At 35.8% G+C, this 15,793-nt stretch overlaps 1 protein-coding gene across 2 annotated transcripts; it reads right to left on the bottom strand.

Annotated features, from left to right (window-relative positions):
* Window positions 1–4,678: 4,678 nt before the first annotated feature.
* galnt6 (UDP-N-acetyl-alpha-D-galactosamine:polypeptide N-acetylgalactosaminyltransferase 6 (GalNAc-T6)) lies at window positions 4,679–15,639 on the bottom strand. 2 transcript variants are annotated; one of them, XM_084427298.1, is made up of 12 exons: window positions 15,081–15,341; window positions 14,122–14,211; window positions 13,371–13,872; window positions 12,555–12,727; window positions 11,395–11,544; window positions 10,693–10,927; window positions 8,183–8,300; window positions 7,717–7,917; window positions 7,468–7,599; window positions 7,272–7,373; window positions 6,949–7,107; window positions 4,679–5,470 (listed from the first exon to the last, which is right to left on the bottom strand). In XM_084427298.1, exons 3-12 carry the CDS (start codon window positions 13,844–13,846, stop codon window positions 5,357–5,359), a joined length of 1,860 nt encoding a protein of 619 aa, XP_084283424.1. In that variant the 5' UTR covers window positions 13,847–13,872; window positions 14,122–14,211; window positions 15,081–15,341; the 3' UTR covers window positions 4,679–5,356. The 2 variants fall into 2 exon arrangements, with proteins under 2 accessions (XP_084283424.1, XP_084283423.1); XM_084427297.1 differs by lacking the exon at window positions 14,122–14,211 and having other exon boundaries at window positions 15,081–15,639.
* Between the last annotated feature and the right edge of the window lie 154 nt (window positions 15,640–15,793).

Genomic DNA, 15,793 nt, shown 5'->3' with positions numbered 1-15,793 from the left:
ATTTGTGATAACAGATACTGACTTAGTTGGGTTTATTACAAACAACTTAATATAGTCAAACTCAGTATTTTTATAAATAGCAACATGAATGCATTACAATGCACTTTAACATGCCTAAACTACAGTGGGGAAATGAATTATTTGATCCCCTGCTGATTTTGTAAGTTTGCCCACTTACAAAGAAATGAAGGGTCTATAATTTTAACGGATAGAGACAGAATATCAACCAACGCATTATATATAGGTTATAAATTGATTTGCATTTCAGTAAGTGAAATAAGTATTTGATTCCCAAGCAAAACATGCCTTAGTACTTGGTGGAGAAACCTTTGTTGGCAAGCACAGAGCTAAGACGTTTCTTGTAGTTGGTCATCAGGTTTGCACACATCTCAGGAGGGATTTTGGTCCGTTCCTCTTTACAGATCCTCTCTAAATCCTTAAGGTTTCTTGGCTGTCGTATGAATACGTACGAATTAGCCACCTCGTAAAATTCGAACGAATTGCCGTGAGCAATGACTTAACTAGCAATAAACTGCAATGAGTAAACTTGTGAAATCAGAATCCCAACCCTCTCATCAAACATCTGCTTCTGTCGACCGACAAAGGAGAGGCTGATGGGGAGAAAAGATCTACTGTAACATCACTGTCTGTTTACATCTGATTAAATATTGATCAACTACAGGTTATTCACAATAACCTTGTGATGAGATTTAAACCCAGTAATCCTGGTTAATAAATAATGACTCATCTTAAGTGTAAGGGATCAGCCTGGTGGAGAAGGAGCTTGAAAATCTACCACTAAATGATCTATGACAAGACTGTGTCTGAGCTGCAAAATTACTAGTTACATCTTAAGCAGTAAATTCTCAGAACTGAACTACATTCCACACTGCTTGGTCATCGTTGTGGCAATTGTGGCTTTTTCTGGCTGCACCGGTACAACCAGATCTAAGAGTTAAAGATGTCTCCGGAAACACCAGGATGAATGCAAAGTTTGAAAATGCAAACTGAAATAAATAAATAAAAAATTACATGATAATTTCTGTGCAAAGACGTCAAAAAAGCAGAAAAGCAAATCCATCTCCCATAAACTGCTCCCACACGATAACAACGCAACGGGACCAAAACATCTGCACATAATAACCGTTTTACTTTTTTTTTTACAACTAATCATCACAGCTATCCTATCCTATAAGCTTTGCATTTCTCATATATTGCCTTTTTGCCTTAAGGAGGGATTCCAGATGAGCACAATGCCTACACAGGATGAGCCTCTGCTGAATGACACAGACATATTCATCTTTCACCTAGATAGATACACATATAGCCCAACATAAACAAGCACAATCATGACATCACTCAGAAATAACAATACAAAACAGAGCTCTATTCACAGTTTTCAGTCATGTGACTGGTGTGGAGACCTGGAGGGCCAAAGGCCTGCATGTCCATTTTCCATCTATGTCAACAAAATTGAGGCCTATATACAGAACCTACTTCAGTATTCCAATCATTTAAAACAGCAGGACATTCTGAAACACTTAAACTGCCTTAATGTACTAAAACATTGAGATTAAAAGATCAAATTCAGTACACACTTTATTGATGACAGGCGAGCCCAGAATATGAACACAATGCGCTAAATGGTCAAGCTTTTTCTTTAAAATAGTTTTCTAAGGAAAAAAACTAGAAACTGCGCATCACGTTTATTTTCTGGGTTCATCTGCTTGCCTGTACACAGTATGCATTTTCAATAAGGTGTATATTAAATTTGGTCTTTTAATATCACTTTCTTACTTCATTACTTAGTACAAATGTGGTAAAAGTGACTGCAGGCAATGGAGGAAACGCTTTGTTTTGCCCTACAGGTGGGTGTTCCTATAAGGGTGTGGCGTCACAAGAAAACTATGAATTACAAAAATGTTATGAAATATTTTTATAAAATAAAACCACAAATAAGTTTAAATAGAAGGTTAAGAATGATTAGTCATGCTTGTTGTAAAAAATGTATTTATAACTCTAGTAATAGTCTGTTCAAATTAATCATGACCAAATCATATTACAGGGAAATATGGTGACATAAAAGAATCACTCATGCAATGCCAATTCTGGCCATGTGATATGAACCAGCAAACCAAAAAGAGGAAGTTGAAGTTGTTGTACATTTACAGTAAGACAGACAAAAACACTTCCTCTGGGATCACAGCATTCAGTGCTGACTGCACCTGGTGTTAATGTCAAAATATAGCCAAAAACTGGTGTCCTGAAGTGTGCATAGAAACAGAATGTACTGTAACTATGCAGTTGTTACAAAATACCTTTGTGTAATTGATATTGATAATTGACGGGCCATTTAGACTGAAATAGTAAAGACAAAATGATAATTAAAAATGAATCCATTTTTATTTACACCTTTCATATATTCAAACATAAACTCAATGGATATGTAATGAATCAAGTTCCCAAATACTCAAAGAACTCAGAAAGAGTGATCTGGAGAAATGTGTGGTTATTATACTGCTATATATATATATGAAGAGTTCAGATGCAAAGTTCATCTGAAATTTTCTTGTAGAATGATCATTTTGATCAAGCTTGTATATTTAAGTTCAGTAATTTCACTTAAATGGAAATGAAAATTACCTATGAATTGTCATTTAAGTGAAATTACTGAACTTATATACAAGCTTGATAAAAAAATCATCATTCTACAAGAAAATTTCAGATGGCACTTAGAGGCTTTTGCATCTGAACTCTTCATATATATATATATATATATATATATGTATAGGCTACATATACTTTTATATATATATATATATATAAATTGTATACAATTTTATTTGTTTAATGTTGTGCAAATGGACTGTGCACTACCGCCTTATAAAGGCGACTGGGAATACTGTTGAGCCTTAAAAATATTTATTTATTTTTTCGCATAAATATTACTACAGCTTTATTTTATGTAGTTAACACATGGCCTGGGTGGTACTATAGCCACCCGTCTTCAAAACCGCAGAGAAAGATAAAAAAGATATAGGCTATTGTTTGAACTGAAGTATCATGTTAATTTATGATTTTATTATACAATTAATTGGTGTTTAGGCGGAAACTATGGAAACTCTGGTAAATATTTAAAGGAGATAAAGGTTGAAAGGCAGCCTTAACATCTAGCCTATACAAACACAAACGTTTGAAATTTAAAGAAAACCTGCTGGTTAAACAACACTAACTCTCACGCCACGTTATAGAAGTACGCTATCAGTGAAAGCATGTTACCTGTATTTACCATAGACAGTGGTATTTACATACCCTCAACGAACAACCTTCATTTTTTTACAACCCTCTCAAACAAAAATATGAAGTCGCCTGCCTCCTTTTGGTGAAAGTGGGAAATGACATGTTTTGCTTCAACCGCTAACCTCAATCACAACACATTACAGAGAAATTAATTATTTAATAATGGCACTCTGACACACAGTAGGCTACCGGTCTAAGTTTGGAAACATTACTATTTTTAATGTTTTTGAAATAAGTCTCTTATGCTCATCAAGCCTGCATTTATTTGATCAATATATATAATAGAGAAAAACAGTAATATTGTGAAATATTATTACAATTTAAAATAATGGTTTTCTATTTTAATATACTTTAAAATCGAACTTTTCTTTGATGCAAAGCGGAATTTTCATTAGCCATTACGCCAGTCTTCAGTCACATGATGCTTCAGAAATTATTCTAATATGCCGATTTATTATCGATATTGTAAACAGTTGTGCTGCTTAATATTTTTTAACCTGTGATACTTTTTTTCAGTATCACAATTAAAAACTAACAGCAAGTCTTTTATAACAATATACACTACCGTTCAAAAGTTTGGTCAGTATATTTCTTAACTCAATACTTTTATTCAGCAAGAATGTTAAATTGATGGTAAAGATTTTTATTGTTATAGAGAATATTTCTATTTTGAATAAATGCTGTTCTTTTCAACTTTTTATTCATGAATGAATCCTGAATAAATTATCAAGTTCTATAAAAATAAAAAAATTTAAATTAAGCAACAACTGTTTCCAACATTGATAAATCAGCATATTAGAATGATTTCTGAAGGATCATGTGATTGAAGACTGGCATAATGGCTGATGAAAATTCAGCTTTGCATCACAGAAAAAAATTCTATTTTAAAGTATATTAAAATAGAAAACTATTATTTTAAACTGTAATAATATTTCACAATATTATCGTTTCTCTCTATTTTTGATCAAATAAATGCAGCCTTGATGAAATACCTTAGTAACTATTGCTATAGTAAAACAATGATAAATGAATAGAGTCTTCAGAAGACAGCGTAAGTTTTCAGAAGATTTGTTTTAGTGCTTTATTATTTTTTGCTGAGTTAGCAGATTGAGAATTGTGGTCAATATCAAGATATCTCTGTTTTATTGTAAGAACTGTAGTAACTGGTTCAGAACTCTTCAATTAGTCAACTGGAGGTCCACAGAACTACAACCCTAATAACGTACACCTGAACAAGCTAATCGGGTCTTCAGGATTACCTGAAAATTACAAGCATGTGCGTTTGATCGGAGTTGGATTAAAACTGAAGCATACTGTATATTTAACAAACAAACAAAATCAAATTTGGTTTTGAAAAAACACCACCAAAAAAAAAAAGTGATCAGGGAGTGTGTATTTTTTTTTTTTCAAATCAAACATTTGAAAGCTCCAATCTACAGATTCAAAGAATAAATCTGCGTATTCAAAATCTAGAAAGAACAATGGTGTAGACGATGAAACAGATAGTTACATGTATTCATTTTTAGAGCATGATTTCCCCCAAAAGACCCCGGCAACCAAGTAATGCAAGTCACATGATTCTGCTTCGCATACGGACGGCTTTAAGTGCAAAGACACAAGAGAAGGACCTGAAACCAATGCTGCCTTGTGACAATTTAGTACAGCTGAACAAAACCCACAAGTTGTCAAGGCCGGCCATTCACTGGCCTTAACACTAGCAATATTCCAAAAATATTGAATTTTCCATTTCTTTAAAAATAAATAAAACCTACACCAATTTAAAGCAGCAGTAAACATCAATCAGGCAATAAAACGCGTCAAGTAAACAATGTTGCTGCCAGAATGTTCACACTCCAATGTTCCATGATCTCCACTGTCTTCCCTGAGCATCCTGACCGCAGTCTGATCACTATGTCTTTGGGAGCTTATGGATACGAACTACCCAGTGCATCTGCTCAGGCCTACAGTGAGCTTTGCCAGCGTGAGCTGTGGCGGCTGGCCTCCCTCTTGTGTCTTAAAGGAGTGAACGTCCTTGCTCCTCGATTGGAGTGTGAGGTCAACTGAAAGCCCACTGCTGGTGATGGTCTGTTGGATTGCAGGGGCTCATTAATATCTTGTCTCCCTTCTTATGGAGGCACTTTCCAGAGGACGGATTCTTCAGTAGTTGCTCCTAAAATAAAATAAAATAATAATCTCATGTGAAGGTAAACTATCAAAGCACAGCAATTCGAATTTTGTAGCAAAGTCGTCTCTCTAGTGGTCTAAATGAACATTGAGAAAGACTTGCTAGCAGTAATGGGAGAGGAAATGATAGAACTCTTGGTAACACTTTACAATAAGGTTTCATTAGTGAACTAATTAAACTAAAAATGAACAATACTTCTACAGCATTTATTAATCTTAATGATATTTTCAACATTTATTAATACATTATTCAAATCAAATGTTGTATCTGTTCACATTAATGCATTGTAAACTAACATGAACAATGAATGACTTTTTATTAACTAACATTAAAGATTAAAAAAAAAAATCTGTAACAAATTTGTTCATTGTTACATTAACTAATGTTAACAAATGAGACCTTATTGTAAAACGTTACTGAGCTGAGCTCTATCAATTTGAAACTAGCTGATATCTACACCTAACCAAACATTAATGTCCAAGGATGATATCACAAATACAGGCTTGCATTATGACTAATTGAAATCGAATTATTATTGTTGTTAATATTAATATTAATAATAAACAATATAAAATGACATTACTGTCCAAATACCTGCGACCAGAAGTGAAAATTTAATAATGTTTCTTTACATCAGGAGTTATACATTTACGTGAAAAGTTGAACTGAAAATTTAGTTTGCTCACCCATGTAATGACATTATTTAATTATTAATTTTAATAATATAGTTATATTTAATACATACAGTACCGTACAAAAGTTTTGGGTCTGTAAGATTTAATGTTGAATTTCTTATGCTTACCAAGGCAGCATTTATTTGATCAAAAATACAGGCAGAACAGTAATATGAACAATTATTACGATGTAACAATTTATTCTAAAATATAATTTATTTATTTCAGCATCATTGATTTCTGAAGGATCATGTGACACTGAAATAATCAAATGTGCTGATTTGGTGATCAAGAAACATTTCTCATTATCATTAATGTTGTAAACAGTTGTGCGGGTTAATATTTTTTTTTTTAAACCGTGATCAATTTTATTAGGATTCTTTGAACAGAGTTTAAAAGAACGGCATTTATTTGAAATCGAAATCTTTTGTAACAATAAAAATGGCTTTACTGTCACTTGTGATTAATTAAATCCATCATGCTGAATAAAAGCATGTCATACCAACAATTAACTTGTGTAATGTGTACATTAACACGCAGTATAACTAATATATTTATATACATATATTCATAACATTTTCAAACATCAAACTTATATTTTAAAGCTTCATATTTTTATTTAGTGAAGTGTAGATGTCAGCTAGTTCGTGACTTGCAAAAAAAACTGCAACGAACATCTCCAAACCAAGACGGTAAACAAAAGAGGAAGGAAACAGAAACTAAGTTACGACAGTAATAACAAAGAAAGACCAATTGAGTAAATCGTTTCTGTTCTGAGAGGACACTTACTTCTGTGAACACCCACTCTTGTTCAGGAGCCAAAGAACTGCCTTTGCCCTTCAGTGTACAGTGTTCGATCTTCACTGGCTCTGGGTAAGGAGACGCTTGCAGACAGAGCTGCTTCCCTATGTTATGCCTCAGCTCTTTATGTGATGTATATTCAAAGTACTGAAAACAAACACATCATGATGAACATCTGTTCTGTTCAGATCAAGAAGAAATCCTCGGTCAAAATGACTAGTTTTTCTTATTATAACAATTGTCACTTTTGTTTTAAAAGCACCTCTACTACTCATAATATCAATGTGAATGACACAGCAATGGTACTATACCTGATTACCGCCCATGTTGTGGCATATATACATTATTACAGGCTTTCCCCCATTGTTACTTTCTCCTACATCCAGGCATTGCTGTGATCCCATATTCTTGAGCTACACAGACAAAAAAACAAATTAAAATAAATGTTTGGACCCAGACTGGTTTAAAATGGCAAATCGTTATCGTTGTGCTCTAAAGAGGACTTACAGCTCCAAACTTGGTGGGGGTAAGATCAGGGACAAAGGCTTCTGGGTAGACATTGGTAAGATACCAAGAAAAGTTCTTGCATTGTAAGTTCTCTCTGAGTTTCAGACGGTCAGATATATCACCAAAATTGTTCTACACAGTCACATAGGAAACAAACTGGTTATACGCTCATGCATAAAGCTAGATAGATACATAACCACAAACACAAGGTTAATATTTGACGACTTTGAAAGCGAAAGTAGTTCTTACATCACTGGCCATTTTAGCTGCGCTTTGGCTGCGTCGATAGAAAATCAGCTTGTAGTCGTCCATCCACACCTCAGCCAAGCGCACCTGGTTACGTGTGATGACATTTGTACCTTTGGGAAAGGTGTGAGGACTCTTGGTGCGGAACACATGACCCACGACAGAGCAGGGGATTATCTCCAACTGTCCGCCACACTGCCACACCTGACAGCACAGAACACACATATACAGCTTGCTCTTCAACACACAATTGATTTCAGCTGAATAATGACACTATCAGCTTTTTAAACTTTCTGCTTTACAGCAGAATTGAATTCTGTTTGCATCACTGAATCATCATTTTCCTGTTTATTATTACTATGAAATTGCTTTGAAACTAAAAATATATAAAGCTGACTTGACTTGTTGTTTTAACATTATATTAGTCATTAATATGGTTGCAGGTGAATTATGAAGAGCTTGAACTCACCCTAAAGGACATCTCAACATTTTCACCACCCCATATCTCCATTTTGTCATCGTAGGACCCAATTTTCTCAAAGTAGGCCTTAGATATAGAGAACAGACCACCAGCAAATGTTGGAGTTCTGAAACGAAGAACAGGACAAATAAAATGAATAGGACGTGTAGCCAGAGAGCCAATGTCAGGTCTTGTTGCTTTTGAACAGTTCAGATTTATTATTAAATGCATTTGTTTACAGTATTTAATTGTTCATTTAAGAAAAGTTAGTTATTTCCAGTTATCCATCCATTCATCACTTGAGCTGAAAGTTGCAACTTGTTCTGTTTTTCTCAACTAATTTTTCTATATAAAACTAACAAAATAGGAAAATATAGGCTATAAAAATTAAAAAGGGAAGAATTTCTGATTTGAAAGTTTTTTTTAAAAACAAAAACATGCAGAAATGTGTAAATGTGTGTAAATATGCATGATTTAGCAAGACACTGTGCAGATCTTAATGTCAAGATATGTGACTTATAATAGATTATAACAACTTAATTGGATATTAGGGCTGCACGATTTGGGGAAAATGTCATATTGCGATAATAGAGGTCAACTTGCTTGGTTCTCAAGGAAAATAAATGCACACACAGATTAGTGATAATCTGCCTAAAGAAAATAGTTCTTTAGTCAAGAGCAGTGAGTTTTTCTCTGTTCCCTTTGTTCTTTGATTAACTTTAGCGACAGATATAATTAGTGGCTACTGTGTACTGTCCCTTTAAGACCAGTCGCTGCTGTCAGAGACGCAGATCTCACACGCGCCTCATTCTCTCACGAGTCACAACTCTTCATGTTCATCATAAGACTACTCTTATGTTATAAAGATACTGGACAAAAAGACATTTTGGCATAATTGTGTGTTATTGTTCGTTCAAGCTCGAAAGAGAACTGGTATGCTGTTTTGTGCGCACGCACGATATTAGCGCGAGTATTTCTGTGTGTCACAGTCAGCGCGTTCATTTTGGCATAACGTACATGTGTGTTGTTCGTTCTACCGCGAAAGAGAACTTGATACTGGCGCGCGTCTATCTGTGGGTCGTGTGTGTGTGTGTGTGTGTCAGGAGGACATTCTGACAGCGCGTTCTTTTTTGTCTTATCGCGCATGATCGGTTTAAAAGCATTTGCATGAATAAGAGCGGGATCATGTAACACTAGCCAAAGGATGCCAAAAATTAACAGATGCTGCGTTAATTGCGTTAACAGCGCTAATTTGTTTATTTAATATAAAATCGCAGCATTTTGCGTCATATAATCGCGTAGGCTTGACATCGCGATTGCGATTCGATTAATCGTGCAGCACTATTGGATATTACAGTGTTAAAGTGTTATAAATCATCATACTCTTTTGAAAGTTAGAACCACACACAGGTAAGTATTGTAATGCATCATATTATAACTGTTGTTACTAATATTCATGAAATGACACATGGTTTTCTTAAGGCACTATGCATGCATTATAATACCTTAAAAATAACCTTATAATGCATTATAAATACAGGTTTCATAATGTTACCAAAGTTTGCCATGCAGATGCAAACAACTCCAACTTTTCTAAAATAATACTGTAACTAAATATTATAATACAAATTAATTTCATATTAATTTTTATATACCAATGATTATTTTGAATTCAGGTTCCTTTTAGCATCTTGCTACTAGCTGGTGAAATGATGTAAATACAAGACATCAATGCACTTGTTCAAGATTAACACATACTGCCTGATGTTATGAATAGTAAACTATATGATAGTATATAAGATATGTTAAGTTAGCTGAGGAGACATGCAGCCTAATCTCATAATCCATAATAAGACATGGTCATAGTAAACTGAGTGAAAGTGGTTAATTTGATACTCAAATGAAACTTGATACAACCAGCCAAGTAATCTCATTCATAAAAATCGTATTGACAGGAAGAACATGATCTGGCCTGAAGAGCATGATGAGATGACATGAATATGTGAAGCATTTCCTTAACACAACACACTGCATAGTATGCAATGTCCAACAGTGTAACTGTGTTTTGATGGAGCATGCTGTCGAAATTACACGTGATAGATGCATCTATACATGGCACCCTGTTAGATTACGTCAGAAATGATTTAACCAATAGAGAAACATCAGGGCTACCATTATACATTATATACACAAAATAAATTAGTAGTATTCTTGCTTATATCAGACAAATTAAACTTTGTTTAATATTTTAACTTAATGAAACAAATACAACCTACAGTATCATATTCACAAAAAAACCCTTTTGGGTGATACAAGACCCCTTCGTCAGGGTTTATTTATGATAATGACTGACTCCACTTAAACGTAGAAGAAAAAGCAAACACACCTCTCTTGGGAAAGGAAAATGTTGATATGTCAATTACTACAAAATTAATATGTAAATTTGCAGTCACTCTAGGAAACTGTCAATCTTAGAAAGGTAAAAAATTTTTTTTTTTTTTTAAAGGTCCATGACTCACTTTACTGGGTAGGTCTCATCCTTGCGTTTAGCATTCTCGTAATCTGGAATGGCTTCCCAGCCAAATGTGAGACTCCAGTCAAAGTTTCCTCTGTTATGGGCACGGGCAGAGGCCACAGGCTTGTGGAACTGGAAGGTGTTTAAATCAATGGTCACGATATCAGGGCTCACCACAGCAGTGGGCTCCTCAACAATGCGAGCGAGGAGAGGCTCAAGCCAGCCATGGAAACATTCACCTTTCATTAACAAAAACAGGACAAGAGAGAAGTTGCTTAAGGGTTTGTAAATGTGCTACTCAAGCATATATGCTAAGATGATCCGTCACATATTTCAACCCTTTAACATTGTATACAAGGTAAAATTGGGAAAAATTAAGCATCAGGTGTAACATGAGTTGCTGCTAGGCTTCAATGGGGCCTACACTGGCTTCACATACTAGCTCTTTGTCACAGCGCATAACTTTGCAAATGACATGAGTTCCAGAAGAAGGAAAAAAAAACATCATGGGAGTAACCGTTTTAAGCTCATGCCTGTGCACCTGAAAAGCAGGTTCCTGAAAGACTACTTTGCATCACAACACACACAAAAAAAATATATATTAAAGAGACTGGTGGATGTTAATGACGTGTGAACAGAAACTGGAAAATCATGTTAGACAATGGAATTGGGCATGGCAAGTCATGAAGGGTGATGAAATACATACAGTGAGCATCCAGGAAGGTGAGGATTTCTCCCTCAGCTTTGCTGGCTCCGAGAAGCCTCGCCGTGATCAGACCCTTCCTCTCCTGCTGACGCACTACCTTCACAATCTTCAATGACTTCACATACTCATCCAGCTTTTCATGGAGGTGTTCTACAAGATCATACGATATCAAATGTGGAAAGAAGACATTAGTGTAATCTTGTTTATTTTTGTTTCTTCTGTATGAAAAAAAAAAAAGGTACTATAATAGTTATAGTTATGACAATACCATTCAAAAGTTTGAGGTCAATAAGATTTTTTTTTAAGAAAGGATGGATGCATTAAATTGATCAAAAGTGAAGTAAAACTGTTACAAAAACAGGTTCCACAAAAATATTAAGCAGCAACTGTTTTCAACATTTACAATACGCGTTCCTTAAACAGCAATTCAGAATATTAGAATGACTTCTGAAGGATCAAGGAAAACAAAAGATACTGAAAATTCAGCTTTGCTAGCACTGGAATAAATTACTTTTTTTTTTTATATATATATATATTACAATAGAAAATTGTAATAACACTTCACAATATCACTGCACCCTTGGTGAGAATAAGAGACTTCTTTTCAAAAACCTTTAAAACTCTAACCAACCCCAAACTTTTGAACAGTAGTATAATGAGTACAAGATTATTTACTGATTGTGTTAAAAAAATTCACATGGAAACTTAAATTGTGAACTGTTCAATGTGACTTTTTCTGTCTAAAAATAGACATGTCAAAGCTTGCTGCACCGATAAAACGATATTTCCTGTGGTGAGACTTCAAGCGAACTGACACACTTCCTTTTATCTTATCACTCGCATGCCTTACAATGTAAGGACCTAAAGCTCATGATGGTACATAAAAAAAAAAAAAACTTTAATTAAAAGTTTTGCTATGGACTAGTTAGCAAATCATTTTCTTTCTTTAGATTCTCCTACAGTTTATTTTGCATCTCGAACCAGTTCCCTTTTCTCTAACTGGTGATATTTTTTTATCCACCTGCTGAAGCACTTTCACAGGTGACATTCCATAATATTTCATCAGATAAAACTGTTTGCCATCGCCACAAGACCAAAGATTAACATTACTCCTAGGAGTGGTTCATTTTTACAGCAGGAGCTGATAAAGCCGGGCCCACCTGCCGTGCTAGCGTCATCCACCATTATGATTTCTTTAAGGAAGATTGCCGGGGAGGTGTGCATCACGCTGTACACGGTGCGCAGAAGTGTTGACCATGCCTCGTTATGAAACACAATGATCACACTCGTGGTGGGAAGAGGAGGACAGCGGCGAAACTTTCGCTCGACACACCTGTAAGCGACACATGAAAAAAGTAAATACATTTATGTATGAAATAAAAAACACATCAATATTTTTATATTATACACACATTATATTTATATTATATCAATATTTATATACATATAGTTCATTCTAAAAAAACATGCCCACCTAAAAAAAATGGAATTCAAAAACATGAGTTTAAACATTGCATTTATCGGTAATATGAAAATGAGGACGTATGCTAATTGTTTATAGCCAGTTACTCCACATGGTGTTTAAATACGATAAGATTTAAGAGAAAACCTCATAACAGTCAACCTATTTTTAAGAGTAATGCAACAGGTGAAGATGTGATTAGAAAACTGCATAAGCAGCAGAACAGTAAAGACTCTAATCAACAATGAGTGTTTGGGCAGCGTTTATACAGCTTTAGACCCAGGCCTTAAATCAACAGGAGTCTGCACCTTCAAGTTTCTGTGTAAACAGATCAAATGTGTCAACGTTAATTAAAAGGCACATAAAATGCCAGCAAACATAACGCACGTCATGGGTGCTGCGGCTGCCTAACTTTAATCTATGAAGGGAATCATTATTATGTCGGATTGGATGGTGAATGAATTGTTTGTATTCTACATTTTCTCATGGTGTCAAACAATGTGCCCATTCTTACTCGGGCGGACGGGTGTCTTCTCCAAGACTGCGGTGCAAGGAGATTCGGTCACTGGCAAACTGGTTAAAGCAGTGCCTGGTCATGCCCTCCTGCTTTTCCTTCTCCTCTTCCGTAGACATACTGGCCTTCTGGAAGGCTGCGCCATCAGCTCCCGGGGCCTCTGGGTCCAGAGGAGGTCTCTCCATGCACGGTTTGAGTTCCACCTGAGTGTAGAAGCCCGGGGGGCAATTTCGGTCTACTGTGGGCTGCATTACCACTGACGGGGGCTGCGGGGCTCCAATTTGGAAGCCGAAATTATTGACCACTTCGCGGACCATTCCGAAAACCTGCTCCTTTTTGACGGAGAGATCTTGCAACCAGGGGTCCTGAAATGAACTGCTGCCAATGTCCCTCTGGATCACCACCAGAATTACCATGAAAAGCGTGCCGCCCAGAACTGCAAGCTTTAGGGGGGAGAAACGACGTCTCAGGCGCATTCTGTTGGTTTATCTCAGACACCCACCTGTGGGAAAAAGACCAAATATCACTTATGAAGGAAAAGCAATCATTACTTAACTGTTAAAAAAAACACAAAACAAAAAAAACACATAACACAAAAAGTCAACTTTGTTTAAATAATGTCAAATAAAGTCCATATTGTCAACTTTGTTTATTTACACCAACTCCACAACTTGGAAGGACTACTTTAGCAAAGAACGCCTGCACTCCAGGCTCTCACACTGCACACAGCAACAGAGCAAACAAACCTCACCTGACAACAAACACCCTTCTGCACCTGATCCTTCCTTCGCCCTGCTAGATCCACGTGGCGGCAGGTGGCTCACTGCACACTCCCACCACACTAAATGGGTGACGTTGGAAGCTTTGCATAAATACACTTCACAACAGTGACACGTCCCCATCTAACTGAACATGATGTAAAAAAAAAAAAAGGTCTGGATCTCACGAAAAGAGTTTAAGGGTCATCTTGAGGACTGACGCATTTAAAGCACTATTATTCTTTACTTTTAACCTCAAGTAATTATACTTAAAGCAAGAAATGTGAAGACAATGAAACGTATGGTGTTAAATGAATCAGTAACCTCAGTGCCCATGGCACCAGTCTATTTAAAAACATCTACATCACAAATCCCAAGACAGGCAATAGCCAACAGAGACAGGCCAACTTCTGCTATTCTTCTACGTGGGTGTTCAGACTTTCCTAATCACTCAAACTGAAACTGGTTCTCCTGCATTAATACTGACTTCTGAGCTTAATAGTAAAGGCGTGAATGGATATTGTTGCATTGACATAACAAACAGCATTTTTCCTTAGTGAGAAGTTTGACTATTTCGCAAACCCCAAGCACTTCCTTAAAGTTTTATTGAATAATGCCTCGCAACATGACAACTAAACGAAACCTACATAAGGAAGTGAGTCAAGCATAGTCAAGATAATGGTCAAAATATGTACAGAACGATACCGATTTTAATCATTCACAACCTTGTTTTAAAATAAATGACGATAATTTACGACACACGGAGTTTTAGTATTAGAAAAAAAAAGCAATATATATACACTATTACAAATAAAAATGAAACTTTCTCATGTCAAGGAGGAGAGGAAGATAAAGCTGAAGTTAGATCTCGTTTCCAACAGACGTGAGAAACACGTCGAAACAAATAAAGCACTCGTTTACTTTATACATCACATAAATCTTCAAAGTTTACCTGTAATAAAATCAGTCATTCATGTGCTTCTCAAGAGGCAGATAATTTAGATAGATAGATAGATACACGTCCCCTCGTCTACTGCTCCACCATTTGTTTCAGCTGTGTGGGTCGATACGGATGTTGTTACTCTGTAACATCGAGTTTTAGACGTATTGCGTTTACTAAGCGCGCGACGGTTTCACGCGACCAGCAGCACTGGCCTCCCGGCTTCCCTTTGAACGCAACAGGTGTCATTCGTTCAAATGATTGGGCGTCATCTGGGTCCTAAAGCCGACTCGAATCTTTTGAATGTGTTCGTGTTCACCAAAAAGATTCATTCAGTGACACTTTCTGTGGGTTATAAAAAAGAGTCGGGTTTTTTTTTTGTGTGTGTGTCTTTTAAAAAAAAAAGTGATTATAAGTTAGCCTAATAAGAATTTTCTGCCTGCAGTGACCCCACGTGCCCCAAATGTGCAAGTTTGCTGGGATATGGGTTCTTTTTCCTTTCCCCCCCCTCATTCATCAATCAGTTTACAAGTCTCTCAGTGGCCGAATTTCGTTCAGACTCGTTCAAGGAGGTGATTTGTTCAGAAAGTGCACATATATATATATATTCATGATTTGTTAGGCTATCACAATTATTTTCTTTTGTCAAACCAACTTAAGATAATTAATGTGGTTCAGATAACATGATATTTGGAGTTTCTGTTGATTAAACAAATCTCCTTCAT

Source organism: Rutilus rutilus (assembly GCF_951802725.1).
Source record: "Rutilus rutilus genome assembly, chromosome: 13".
In the NCBI taxonomy this organism is placed as follows: domain Eukaryota; kingdom Metazoa; phylum Chordata; class Actinopteri; order Cypriniformes; family Leuciscidae; genus Rutilus; species Rutilus rutilus.
Note: the sequence above shows the minus strand (reverse complement) of the source record. Positions and strands in the feature narration are given on the sequence as shown.